The sequence below is a fragment of the Sporothrix schenckii genome (assembly GCF_000961545.1).
Source record: "Sporothrix schenckii 1099-18 chromosome Unknown Cont47, whole genome shotgun sequence".
In the NCBI taxonomy this organism is placed as follows: Eukaryota; Fungi; Ascomycota; class Sordariomycetes; order Ophiostomatales; family Ophiostomataceae; genus Sporothrix; species Sporothrix schenckii.
The window spans coordinates 3,302,760-3,316,453 of record NW_015971148.1 but is presented as its reverse complement, the minus strand read 5'-3'; the positions used below and the strand labels follow the sequence as shown (position 1 = coordinate 3,316,453).

At 53.4% G+C, this 13,694-nt stretch overlaps 3 protein-coding genes across 3 annotated transcripts; 1 reads left to right on the top strand and 2 right to left on the bottom strand.

Annotated features, from left to right (window-relative positions):
- Positions 1-6,686: 6,686 nt before the first annotated feature.
- Positions 6,687-8,612, bottom strand: SPSK_04101 (laccase TilA; the record flags this gene model as incomplete). Its single annotated transcript, XM_016730912.1, has 1 exon — positions 6,687-8,612. The coding sequence occupies one exon, from the start codon at positions 8,610-8,612 to the stop codon at positions 6,687-6,689; it is 1,926 nt and encodes a 641-aa protein (XP_016585599.1).
- Positions 8,613-9,345: 733 nt separating this feature from the next.
- SPSK_04200 (tpr domain containing protein) lies at positions 9,346-10,995 on the bottom strand (the record flags this gene model as incomplete). Its single annotated transcript, XM_016731011.1, has 1 exon — positions 9,346-10,995. One exon carries the CDS (start codon positions 10,993-10,995, stop codon positions 9,346-9,348), a length of 1,650 nt encoding a protein of 549 aa, XP_016585598.1.
- An 883-nt stretch (positions 10,996-11,878) lies between these two features.
- SPSK_04520 (progesterone binding protein) lies at positions 11,879-12,645 on the top strand (the record flags this gene model as incomplete). The annotated part of the gene is made up of 4 exons (XM_016731324.1): positions 11,879-11,969; positions 12,037-12,071; positions 12,320-12,377; positions 12,464-12,645. 4 exons carry the CDS (start codon positions 11,879-11,881, stop codon positions 12,643-12,645), a joined length of 366 nt encoding a protein of 121 aa, XP_016585597.1.
- Between the last annotated feature and the right edge of the window lie 1,049 nt (positions 12,646-13,694).

Sequence of the window (13,694 nt, the reverse complement as noted above, 5' to 3'; positions counted from 1 at the left end):
ACGAGAACGGGCATCTTATCTCCCGGAAGAGAGACAGACAGACGAATGTTGGCAAATAGGACGAATTGTCGGGCACCGGATGATGCACGACGCCCTCCGTCTCCACGTAGACTCAAACGAAGGCATATAAGGATCATCTAAAGCAGGTGCTGATAGTTCTGGTTGACAGTCGTCGCAAAAACAAAGTAGTCACACCAGAAACTCTTTACAATTCTGTGTATTGTTTGGTTGGGGGTGGGCTCCCGCATGAGACGTTCTCGCGACGGTATTTTAGTTATTTTGTCTCCCACTTTCTATCATGTCTATTTTACCTTATTCATACTATTTTTATGTGATTTTCATTATGTTCTCATAATATTCTCAAATTGTCATCGAATTGTTCTTATTTTATTCTCATGTTATTCCCATGGTCTTTATGGTATTAAAATTCTCAATTCATGCACCACTAAGATGGTCTTTTGTTTGAACTATTGTCCCCGCAGCTTTCTCCACTCGGCTCTCACGGTTCTTTGTGCGTTGTACGATGGATGTACGCCGCGGGTGGTTTCCTAAGTTGGAAAGGATTCAAATCTAGAATTTGTACCTTTGGCAGTGGTGGCCTACATGCATCTCCTCTGTCTATCTTTTTGGTCTCAAGACAGATCATCGACTGTGAAGATCAGCATCGGCCACGATATGCCGCATGATTTGGGCTTAGAGCCTGTGTGCTTTCGAAAACACATGGATGAGTATTTGAAAGGTCGTAAAAATGGACAAAAAGGAACGGAAGGTGACGGTCATATTTCCTATTGATTTGGTCGTGCCAAAATACTTTGCTGAAGATCCTTCAAAACTATGTTGCCTTGTTATGAAAACGGCGTTTCGGCACTGAGCTTTGTGAAAACGTCTCGCGTACATGGTCTTGATATTCGTTGATCATCGGTATAATTTGATAAATAAAGCAGTCAGAATCATGGCGTGTACGTAGTTTTTTAAATGAGACGAGAGGGATATCAGACAAGTAGGAAGACAAGCGGTCGTGAAGCAGCGATGGTAGTTCTAAAAGAAAGAGAAGAAAAACATACGTCGTATTTATTCTATTTGTGTGTGCCGCATTATATGGAAGACAGGATTTTTTTTTTCCTGCTTCGCTAGATGTTTGAATTACGATATTTTGATGTCGATAGATAAGGCTCGTAGACGACATCGTCGTTGCTATACCTTGACTCGGTCCGTCGTCAGTGACACTGCATGAGACGAAAGCTTTGTAATAAGCAGCTACATGGAGTTTTTAAACGTGAAAGTTTTATGAAAAAAAAATAGGAAATTTGACCTTAAAAAAAGTAAAAAAGTGATACAAGTCCAATACGATGTTCACATAAATCAGAATGATGATTGGAATAGATAGTCGGTTGGTGTCATAGCCGCAAAATCACTGTTATGCCACAATTGTTCTCTGTTCTCCATAGTGCAACAAAGCACGGGTCCACCTCGAACAGGTTCATTTTTCGGGCGGCACATACTCCGCACGCCGTCAGGAACAAATAACGGTTGACCGACATTACGACATCCGACGTAGACAGCAAAAATCGTAAGAACACGGGATCTAATTCAATGCATCGAAGTAGTTACTATTCAAACATTAATATTTACAGAGTCCTATGGAATAGAGAGCTGTTTTGGGGTAGCTTGTTTTGGTAGGTACGTTCTGCTGTTTAGCTCACGATCCAAGTGCACGACGCCCAGAGATTGGCGCGGACCGTCTACTCGAAGAGAAGTATTCGTATCGTATACGAAGAGGTTCTTGAGTATGACTAAACTATAAACCTTTTGCTTTCCCCTGCTATTCGTGTCGTCCTCGTATGGAGAAGGAGAAGGATCGCCCGGGCTGATTCACGATACGAGAATGTGAAAGGGCCCCCGGCGCAAACCGGAGTAGGTCAGCAAACGAGCCAGGAAGGTGGCTCTGCGGAAAGGCACGAGACTCTTATCTTTACCTTAATATAACGTACGCCGTAGGATATATGGATTGTGGGTGGTCTTGGTTTTTCTTTCAATTTCTTGTTGAGTCGCTGTTTACTTTGCGTTGTTGGCATTTGACACAAAGTCGGCAGCTCTTCTTCTCAGGGACCTTGACAACACTGCTTTTCAGAGTCCAGCACCCAAAACGTCGACCCACTGCTTGCCGTCTCCCGTTTTGCTAATTTCTTCTTTATGCGCGGACCGTGTAATTGGATCGTTGGGGGTCATAAATGGGGTCATAAAGCTCGGGCCAAGCCCTCGACTCCTGCAGCCGTCCTTTTTGGATGGGACTATTGCAGGCGAGGCCGTCCGAGGCGTAATAGTCCTTACAAGGCGTGCGCACAAGACAGTCATGGATGCTGTTAGAATCACATACCAGGGGACAACACAAGGACCCACGATTTTGGCTCCTTGTTTTCGTCCTCAAAAGGAACGTTGCTTCTGTCCGGCTCGTGTCTTCAACGTTCCACATTTCTGACATTTCATGTTCTCTAAGATACTTTTTTTTTCTTTTCATTCCGCACCGACATTCCCCGTGCCGAAGATATGGCTGAACCTATTCGAGGGTGGTATCGGAGCAAGGGCACATCATAGCACAGAAGAGCAATTGCTCCATAGAACCACGCCTGGTATTGCAATTGACACGTCAGGTAATCTTCGAGGTTTGCACGTGTTGTTTTGAGCCCCTTAGCGTATGGTGACAACAGGAAGACAGCGAGGAATGTGAATGAGAAATGAGATGTAGCCATAAAAAAACCAAGGCGATACCAACAGTCCAGAACAAGGGTCCAGTAGAGATGGAGGGGGCGTGCGATGTTGGACCTGTGTCCGTTGGAGGGGGTTGCATGGACAGGGAGGTTCATTAGTCGTTGAAAGAACGAGAAATAAAACCAAGCGAGGGTGTGCAGCCTGTCGAGACAGGCCCCGACGAAAGGCGCAGAAGGGATGAAGGTGAAGGTGTTCGGGAACGAGAAAGAGAAAAGAAAGATGTCTTGCGAAATACGAGACAAAAAAATGTGGAATGCAAGAGCGCGAAAAGTGATTTGCAGAATGTGCAGCACGAGAATTGAAGGATTGGAGGACGCAGCTGAGATTCGCCTAACGGAAAAACAAAAGACCACAAAGAGGCTTGAGGCAGAAAGCATTCATTCCCGTCTCTCTGATGGTGGGAAACACAAGGAAAGGACCGATGTGATAGAGTTGCAGATAAAGCGGCACGATATAAATGACAGGATGAAGGCTGCTCGAAGCCTGCACGAAGGCTCCATTGAGATGTGAAGTCTTGGATGCGGGGCGACGGGCAGGCCGTGTTGCAGACTTGACGAAACAATGACAGGTGATGTGGCGTCGAGGCCTTGCCTGAACGGGCGAGAGCACATAGGACAGAGGCTCAGGAGAATGGAACTGGAACAACGGTTCCAAGGGCCAGGTGTCGGAGTGCCAGGCCGATGAAGTGTGCAGACAGGCAAGAATGTGTGGCGAGGTTTGTTCGTTCCGTCCAGTGTCTAGCCGAGCGAGTTGTCAACCTCCCTGTGTTCTTAACTCATTTTTTGGCAGCTTTCTTTGTAGTGGTATTTCCTCCCTGAAACCAGTGTGTCTGCAACCCACGAACCAGGGCGGCGGTGACATGACCAACAAGCAGGCAGTAAGTTTTCAAACGGCGTAGGCTACCAACAGGACAAAAGTAACGACAAACAGTAAAAGACCGTCTTAAATAGTATTGTCGTAAAGGATGGGATTCCTACTGGAACACCGTAAGGACAGCTGTGCCCGTCCGACGTCGTACTTCAGTTCTCTGAATGGCAAGGCCAGTGCCACAGTGTCTGAGTGTGATTGGTGATGTGGGAGACAGCAAGAGGCCGTGAATCTGTAGACAAATGAAGCGCGATTGCAGTCGCAAATTTTATTCTGGATTGTGATGGATTGTGATATGGCTATGTATGCTCCTTCCGTCCATTTCTCCGTCATCCTCTCCTTACCGGAGTTGTCAACTTCTACGCCCCCGTTGCTCCTGCCTCCCTCTCATAGTACGCCTTCCTTATTGGGATTTGCAGCCCTGCCCTGCATGTGTTGCGATGTCGCTTCAATCCGCAGGAAGGAGGGAGGGCAGGTACGACATAAGTGCGTGACCCTGGCGGGTTTTTGTCTGGGCTGCAACATATGGGAGAATGCTGTCAAGACGACATGCCTTACACGCACTGCTCCGCGAAGGGTCCCCTGTCCCGCCCTGTCATGTCCCTGTCCTGTCGCCCACGACTTATGCCGACGGCCGGAGCTTTTCCGTTTCTTGGCAATGTGCCGAGTTACCATCATGGCTGTTGCGCGCTTCGCGGCTGTCTGTTGTTTTGCGCATACTTTGTAGGACTTTGCGAAAAGGTGAACAAATTTGACAGCAAATTCGACAGCAAATTCGACGTCCACAACTCCGTACCTTTTTGCGACTTTGCCGTTCATATCGCCACCTCCGCTCCGGGATGTCGACTTTCTCTGCCCATCGTGCCTTCCTTTTGTTCGTCCCTGCCGTCCGCGATTAGTCCCACGTGTATGTACCTTCCCCAACGGGTGAACGGCAGTGCAAAATACACAGGGGAACCGCAAAGGAAAGAGGCTAGGATGAGGCAAAGAAGGCGACAAAGTGGATTCCAACATCAAGCATCGAAAATGCCAAAATTACAGTATACAGCAGAAGACACAATGGCAGCACGTTGGTCTCCCCCGGCGTGTGAAATGCCCGTTTGCCTGTTGCGACTAGACGACGCATATTCTTGACCCTACTGGCCTTTGTTTCCGCTACTGACAAAAGACGATACTGATGCCAAGGGTCTAGAGACGAGCGTCTAGACCTGTTGGAACCGAATGAGCGACCAGCGACGAAGAACGACAGGAGAGAAGAACAAAGGGCATGTCCTGTTCAGGAAAGTGTCTCCATCCATTGTCTTCTTCTCCCCGCATCTCCCATCGGGCCTATGGCGTCGCTGGTCGTCGTATTGCGCCCTGACTTCTCTCGATGGCTGATGGGGCCGGTCTTTGATACTTTGCCATCTTGACGCCTCGAACGTCTCGACTTTCCGTTGTTCGCCCTTCGCCTTTGACTTTCGCCTTTGGCCGTTTCCACAGCGGAACCAGAAGAGGGGAACGCACCCACCGGCCCTGGTCTACCCCCATCTCTCCAAGGCTGCAAAAGGGTTGTCTGCTAAGTGTCTGTTCTGCGTGCTGTTGGCGATTGTGATGGTTGCAAGACCCAGCCACGAGCCTTGCATAGTGCTACCCGGGGAGTGTGCCTGTTGGCTGCCCTCCAACGCGCCGTTTTGGCCAGACGGCGCATGGGGTGAGTGGCTATCGAAAGGGGGTGGCCAGTTTTTATTTTTTACATTTTCCTTTTCCAATCTGTGGCTGCCTTTTCAATTTGGACTCGGCTTTTTGATCGCAACGGCTTCACCAATTGGTAAAAGGATGCAGCATCAAAACCACACGGGCATGCTGTCCACATCCACAGCCGTTTCTAGCGTTACAATTCTCTTCCCGCTGTCATCTGCCCTCCAGCAGTCATTCCTTGCGTCCGTTGTGTTTTTGTGGTCCCGATATGTGGTCCTGCCGGCAGTCAAATTCACGCTGAAGAGTCGTTAGGGAAGAATGACGTACAAAGACAAGAACTGAATACCAAAGCAAAAGAGACAAGGGCCATGTAAGGGATCGCCGGGACACCGCAGCCGCAAGGGAGATGTTGTCACAACTTGCTCTGTCAAGAGTTGTTCTCCATCGCAGAGGTGGGGGGGAGGGGGAGGGATGAAGCAACAGTGAGATGGGTGAGACGTGGACATGTTCTGGACTGGGCATGGCCGAGGCCAACAATGGCATATCTGACAAAACCTGACGACATACCACGAGCTTGTCTCGAGGATCGACCGTCGATCTACGACAAGAAGGTGATAAGAATGGTAACGATATTGAGGATGGTGAAGAAACGAGCAACCATGATGACCACCAAAATCCTCCAAAATTTCGAAAATACAGGTCATAAGACGCCTGTTTCTGTCGAATCGTCTGGTGCAGGCACACTTGGGCCATACCTCCTCTGGCTAAGTTGAGGGGAAACGGGGAGGGGGTAGAGAGAAGAAGGAAAAGGGAGGGAGGGGAGAGGATCTAAAAGGGTTGCTATCAGGAGCTAATTTGGAGCTCCAAGAGAGCTTCGATGTGGAAAGAGGGAAACGACCATCACGAAAGACAAGCTAAAGGAGCTGTGCGCGCTGTTTACCCCCTTGCGTCTAGCTTTAGTGCCATGGAGCTCTTGCCCAGCCGTCATGTTGCCCTAAATCTCAGTTAGTCACTTTCTTGTAAGAAAAGAAACCGTCGATGAAGGATCGAAATGGGAAAAGGAAAATGGAAAGCGGAAAACAAAAAACAGAGAGTCGAGAATGCAGAATAGAGAGCCAAATGACGCAAGACAAGACAGCAATTTGTCAGAGGCAGTATTTACGGAACCATTGGGCTGCATGGACGAAACAATTCAGCAGTACGGTAGAATCGAGCCGGACGATGCAGTTGGTGTTCATTACTATTATCATTTCCATATAGAGATTCATCTATGGCTCGTATGTTTCTGTTTCTGCCGTTAAGTGATTATGAGCTTGTTGCTGTGCAACACCCTTCCAACTCCGTAGTCGCGCACAATCGTCCGTTCTCTATCACACGTAGTCTCGGTACTGGACAGGCACCGTGGGCCACTGGTCAATGCCGTCCTGAATGGCCACGGCCATGCCGCCCATCAGGTGGCTCTGGATGTGGCAGTGCACAAACCAGGCGCCCGGGTTGGTGACCCGGTAGCGCACGACCATCCAGGCCGGGCCCGTGGTCGCGGCCGGCGTCAGGAGCGTGTCCCGCTTTGGCGGCGTGTCCATGTTGAACTGCTGCGGGATGTGCTGTAGGGCCTCGGCGACGTTGCTGTACGGAAAGATGCCGTCGCCGGTGCCGATGAGCCACATTTTGTTGCCGTGCTTGTGGATGGGATGTGGCGGCATCGGGAACGACAGCTCCTGGAACACGAGATCGATCCACTCGCCGGCGCGCGTCGTCAGCGTGACGTTGTCTCGGCCTGCGGGCGCAGGCTGAAATAGCAGCGGCGTGTCATTGTCGAGCTGCACCGGGTAGGCTGTGTGGTTGAGGGCCCAGCTGTAGCTGGCGCCGGCGACGCGGATGCCGAGCGTATATGTGCGGTTGGCGGCGGCGGGCGATGTCCGGACGTCGTCGTCGGGTGGGAACGCAAGCATGGCGGCCTGGTTGAAGAAGACGACGCTGCTAGACGTGTTGGCGCCGACGTCGTTGATCACGGGTGCGGTGGGAGTCTCGGACCGCGCCGGCACGCGTACGGACGTGTTCTCGTCCTCGGCGTGCACCACCATGTTGGCAAACCCCGTGATGCTCTGCGCGCCCGTCGTCGACGCAAATCGGATCGTGTAGTTGCCGTCCGCGGCCGCCACGGGCACCAGTACGGAGTAGCGCGCGCCGTTGGTGACTGGAATGGCGTCAACACGCATGGGCTCGATGTACGACCCGTCGACGGCGTAGAGCCACAGGGCGTGGCCGTCAATGGCAAACATGCCCGTGAGAAGGCCAAACGCGCCGATGACGTCGAACGCTGTCCACGTTTCGGCCGATGCGGACCGCGTGACCTCCACCGTGGCCAGCGCGTGCTCCGTCGGCGTGCACACGTCAAAGACGTCCGGCGGTATCGCCGACAGGTTGCTCGGCGTGCCCGGCGCCGCGATGACGTTGGCAATGATGCTGGCGGGCAGGCAGCCTTTTGGTGTGAGGGATGTCTCGTTGCCCAGGTCCAGCAGGTGCTTCTGCGCCGGCGTCACGAGTGCCTGCCGTTTGGCGGCGGACCAGCAGTCCACGCGCCCCTGCCCGTTAATCAGCACGGCGTCGTAGCACGGCGTTTCAATGCCCGACGCCAGCTCAATGGCCCATCCGTCCTGCGATGGCACATGCCGGAAGTCCGACAGCACAAGCGGCCGGCTGGTCCGCTCGGCCGCCAGCAGCGCCTGCCGCTGCGCGGTGCTATTGGCCATGCTCTCAAACGGCCGCGGACGTGTCTTCTTTGCTCGAATCACAAGCGGCCCGATCATGCCGTCGTCCAGCTGCCCCCGCTCATGCGCATGGTACCAGTAGCTGCCGTACTGCGTAGCCTTCCATTCGTACAAGAAGCTGCGTCCCGGCTGGATCGGCCGCTGCGTCAGGCCCGGCACGCCGTCGGACCAGTTGGTGCCCTCCATCTCGATCCCGTGGAAATGCATCGTCGCGTTGTAGGGCATGGCGTTGTGCACCACCACGTGGACCACGTCGCCCTCGTCCATCTCCAACAGCGGGCCAGGGAATTGGCGGTTGATGAGGATCATTTTGCGCGTGAAACCATCGGGGGCGTGGTCTTCCCACGTCAGCGTGAGGTCGAAAACACGGATACGGCCGCCATCGTCGGGTGAGAGGCTTGCACTGGCCGTGTCGTTGATGTGGACAGAAGCAATGCCTTTTGAGATCGATGCGCCGCTGGTCAGGGCATCAACGGCGGGTGCCAGCCAGAACGCCGCTGTCCGGACGCTGGAAAACAGACGCATGGTGCTGAGAAGACGAAAAAGGGGCGCGCTGACGAGTCGCGGTGTCGACAAGTCGAAGCTGTGGAGGAAGTTGGAAAGTAGGAAAACACATCGAGACGTGGAGAAGCAGCGACTGCCCCAGCTGCACCAGGAGCAACGACATCAAAAGCGGGAATGTTTGTCGGAGATCTCATGATGAGGTTGATGTGGGGACAAACCACAGCAACGTGATATGAATGTAGGGAACATCGGGAGACACTGAGAGAAAGCGGACAGACAACAGGGTAAAAAGCATACCAAGTACAAAACATGCCCATTCATTCCAATCATTTTGGTGATGATGCGCGCTGAGATGTCTTACTAAGTGCCATGAGAAGCAACGATCGGCGCCGCAGAACGGGCGCTACGACAAAACAGGCAAAGAAACAGGGACAGAAAAGCAAAGCAAAGCACAACTGACGGAAACATTCATGTATCGTAATATGATTATGGAGTGGATGACGGCCCAAACCGAAGATTTGCGTAATCATGTAAGGAATCGAATGTGTTGTCCAAGTAATTGTGCAGACGAGACGGACAATAGTCGCTTCTCTTCCATTTTGCAACTGCCAGGAACCGGAACGATCAGAAGTCGGTAAGGGGCTGTCCAGAGCGACGATGGCAGACAGACATTGCTGCATCAACACCAGTTCATGGTTCGTGTGTGGGAAACGAAGCTCATTGTGAACTGTGTCATTGGCGATTGTCTAACTTCTCACGCCGGCCTACTTTGCAGCCATGCCAGCCCGGCCGCGGCCTGCTGCACGCCGGGCGCAAACGCCACCGCCTCGCTCATAGCCTTGGCCTCGCTGAACCGCTTTGTCGCTTCCCGCGCGTCGCCAAGCAGCGCCGCAATGTCGCCCAGGTTGCACAGCGCCACCACGCATGCTTCATCGCACTCGGGCGTGCGCGCATCGCCAGACGTGTCCGTCGCGTGCTGGTGTGCGTTGGTCGCCCACCGCTGCGCGGTCTCGTAGTATGCGCGCTGCGCTTCTTGCTGCGTGATTTCCTTGCCGACGGCCGGTGTCTCGACGACGGAGCCCACCAGTGTTTCGTACGGCGGCTGGACCGGGTGCTGCGCAAACGACACGGCCAGGTTGTTCATAATGACGGCGCTGTGGCACGGGTCGCTACACACGCGCAGCGCCTGGAAGAAGAGCGGCAGCGCCAGGTGAAACTGCGACCGTGACTCGTAGCTGTGGCCCAGCGACTCGAGCGCCGCGCCCATCTCCACGGGGCTCATCCACTCCCCCTCGCCGTCCTTGGTGCCCGCCGTGGCGCGCCGCTGGAACTCCTGGAGGGCCGCGTCGACGGCCCACACGAGCCGCTCGTGCGCCTTGTCCGCGAGGAGCACGTGCTCGTCGGCGTACAGCTCGCCCAGCTTGACGCTGACGCCGATGGCCTTGCGCAGGATCCGCGAGCGCCGGCCCCAGACGGTTTCGGTGGCGGCTGTCATGTCCACGCCGCTGTCTTCGGCCTCTTTGGCCGACTTGCCCGTCAGCAGCGGCGGCGGTAGGCGGGGCGAGAGCGTACCGGCTGTGGCCTGGCCTGCTTTACCGTCCTTCTCGTCTTTCTCCATGAGGTCCACCCACCGCCGGCAGTCCGCGAGCAGCAGCTCCAAGATCTTGATGGACGCGTCGTAGCTCTGGATCCGCTCCAGCCACGACGCCAGCTGGATCCGGATGCCCAGCACGTCGTCCGAAAATGGGTCCAGCCCCAGCTCGTCGCACGCCTCGAGTGCTTGCCGGTAGTTTTTCAATGCCCGCTTCGGGTCCGGCGCGTAGTTGCTAAAGTAGAGCGCCCGCCGCAGGCACTTGGCCACCTCCGGCGGGTAGCGCGTAAACTGCTTGGAGTTGAAATAGCTAAAGTAAATGCGCGCCACGTACGCAATCACAAACGCGCTCGCAACGAGCACGGCAAGCGCGAGCACCAGCTCTTCCGGGTTCGACCGGTACAGCGTCCGCAGCGTCGCGCCCTGGAACGGCATGAACAGGCTGCGGAGGCTGCCGCCGAGCGCCTGCAGCAGCAACCGGAAAATGGGGACACGGCCGCGTGGTGGGGGTGGGGGAGGGGGTGGCGGGGGCTGCTGCTGGCCGGACGAGCCGTGTCTTTGGCTGCCATCATGCCTGCGCGGAGATGTAGAGACCCACCTGCAGTGCAGCTGCATCTGCTGCAACTGCAGTCGCACGCGGCCTTGGATATGCCCAGGTCCGTGGACGCAGACGTCGACTTGCACAGACGCCGACAAACACGTCGATTGCTTGCGGGTAGATAATGGCCGCAGCGTCGCCGACAGGGCAAACGGCCCGGCTGTGCGGCTCATGTGCCGGTAGGCGGCGTTTGCCGCTGCCAGTGGTCGAGACATGGCTGTGGCGATGTGAGGATGTTGTTGATGTTGAGTCTGTCCACAAAACTCGATGTGACGTTGGTCGTACTTGCCCCGAAATCTGTCAAGCTCTGACCTGCGATTCGGATGATTTGACGTCACGTGATCGGACGTCCAGAGCCTCGCTGCACAGTGCAAGTAACTGTAGCGAATGATCATATACCATTGGATTTACGAAAATCATATGCCTATACTTTGAGTGCTGTCAATTGTTCGTTCCATTATTTATGAATTTATCTCGGAATTATATACAGACAGCCTAAAAATTGGCTTTTTTATACAATAGAAGTATATGATCTGAGGTCCGAGGGCTTTATCCGCTGATACAGCTCAGACACAGCTCGCACTGTGCGCGGTTCCTTCCTAAACCGTTGGTCTTCCTGTCGACATCACGTGCGAAATTGCGAGCTTCGGTTTACGAAGCATGCCATTCGCTGGCGGTCCCTCCACACTTTCCCCATAGCACAGACAGCGGGCTCCGTCGCATCTGCCCGTTAACCCCACTACCGACGGATGCCAGCTCGGCAGCACCACTTGCCTCGGGGCTGCCACTTTCCCCAACTGCCACCCATCGATCGCGAACTCTTGAAAATAGCTGCATTCACTTTGACAGACGACAGTACGTCACATCGACGACCCTTCTAATCTCTCCACTAAAGGTAAAACTTGAGCTTGCAAAGCCCCTCCAAGATACACAAACATCTTGTTCTTTACAGACGGCCTCTTGTTACAGCAGCAGGACTTGTGAAGAGCTCGCCTCCTTGCGTCAACTCGTTTTAACTTTAAGGCGACAACCTCATACTGACAACAAAAACAGAACATATTAAGAATCCCTGTTTGCATTCCCGCAACCACTGTCAATATGGCCGGCAAGTTTGAGCCCAAGACGCCCGTCAACCTGCAGCCCCCCAAGGACGACCCCATCACTCTGGAGGAGCTGAGTGCGGCCAAAGGTGAGTTTCAAACTGATGCCAACCATTTTCTCGCCTCATGTCCTTTTCCGTCTGCTAACAAGTCAAGGCGTCGACGGTGGCAAGTGCTATGTTGCAATCAAGGTAAGCAAAAGTGGAAGACGGGAGGACTGTATCACTGGACAGTGTGACAGCCGAGGACAAGGACATTCCACCGTCCACGTCCCCTCGTCCCTTTGCGTCATGACAGGAGCAAGCGAGGGACAGAGTACACAATCTTGCCCTTACTGTCGGTCCCTGGCGTTCGTGGTCCTTGTTCCTGCTCCAGGTCCCGTTCTTGTCTCCGTTCCTGTCTCTGTTCTTGGCATTGACCGTCCTTTCCCATATTGCAGGGTCTCGTCTACGATGTGACTGGAAACAAGGCGTATCAACCCGGCGGATCCTACCACGGTGAGTACCCTCCGCGCTCCATTTATGTTTTGCTTTTCTTTCCCTCTTTTTTCTTGCGTATTGTCAACAGCATCCTAACAGAACAGTGTTTGCCGGCAAGGACGCGTCGCGGGCGCTCGCCCTGTCGTCCACAAAACCCGACGACGTCCTGTCCCAGTGGCAGGACCTCGACGACAAGGAAAAGGGTGTGCTCAACGACTGGGTCACTTTCTTTGCGAAGCGGTACAATGTCATCGGCAAGGTCGTTGGTGCGACGAACCTTGCGTAGGTGTACTGCGGACGGGATAGTGAGGTGACGAGACATAAGGAGCAGGGATTGCTCGTTGTTCGGTCTTTTGGTCTCGCTGGACCTCGTTCGACGAAAGGAACAAGGAACACAATAAAGAATCTCCTCTATATTGATCACTCGGTACACATTGTCTGTGTATCTTGTCCTTGGTCTTGTTCGTTGGGCTGTGTCGCTTTTTCTTGTCTTCTTTTCTTTTTTTTTCTTTTTTTTAAAAAAAAGAACTTCAAATTTAAAACGTCCCCTTTGTGTCCCGTGGCTTGTGCCTCGTATTTCCAAGTCTGCAATCCACAATAACTGGTCATCCACCTCCTCACCTATGCCTCCTCCTCTTCCTCTCGGTAGGGCTTTCCGGTTCAACGTGAGCCAACATACATTGAAACAGATAGAATGCGAAAAGCATTGTGGACACAGAACTACACGACGTCGCAGAATACACACAACAATCATCCATTGACCCCGCGGACAACTACCGGCGCACAACGCGGGCGATTTCTGACAGTTGACAGACGGCGCATTGTGTTACAGGCCGTGTCTGACCAGGACAATGGCCGGTTTCGCCTCATCAGTTTGTAGAGTCCAGTGCTGGTGAAGAGTACGACTTTGAAGGCACACAGCTGCAAGGTACCAGGGCTGCTAGTTACATTATGGTCTTGAAGGAGCCGGTCGCTTACCGTCCGGTATGTCCCCCCTTCTTCTGGGGAGGGAAAGGATTTAATCTCGGCTGCCACCATCTGTTGAGATTGTGGCACAGTCAACGGTCAGTCTCAACCACAACTGGCCCCTAGGCTATGCAAAGCATGTGTCACGGACGATGGTGGACAGCCACAGAATTTTGCTCTGTGGCTGTCATGCGACTGGTGCAGTATATGTTTGAGCTTCGTCGAAGGCGTGGAATGGACGTACGATTGTCATCATACACGAGCATTGAGAAGATTCCAGAATAAGCGTTTATGAAATTGTTAAGATACTACCAAAAGTAAACCAAATTGCCCCGTTAGATCTGCATCGTGCGAGAACAAAAAGGAATG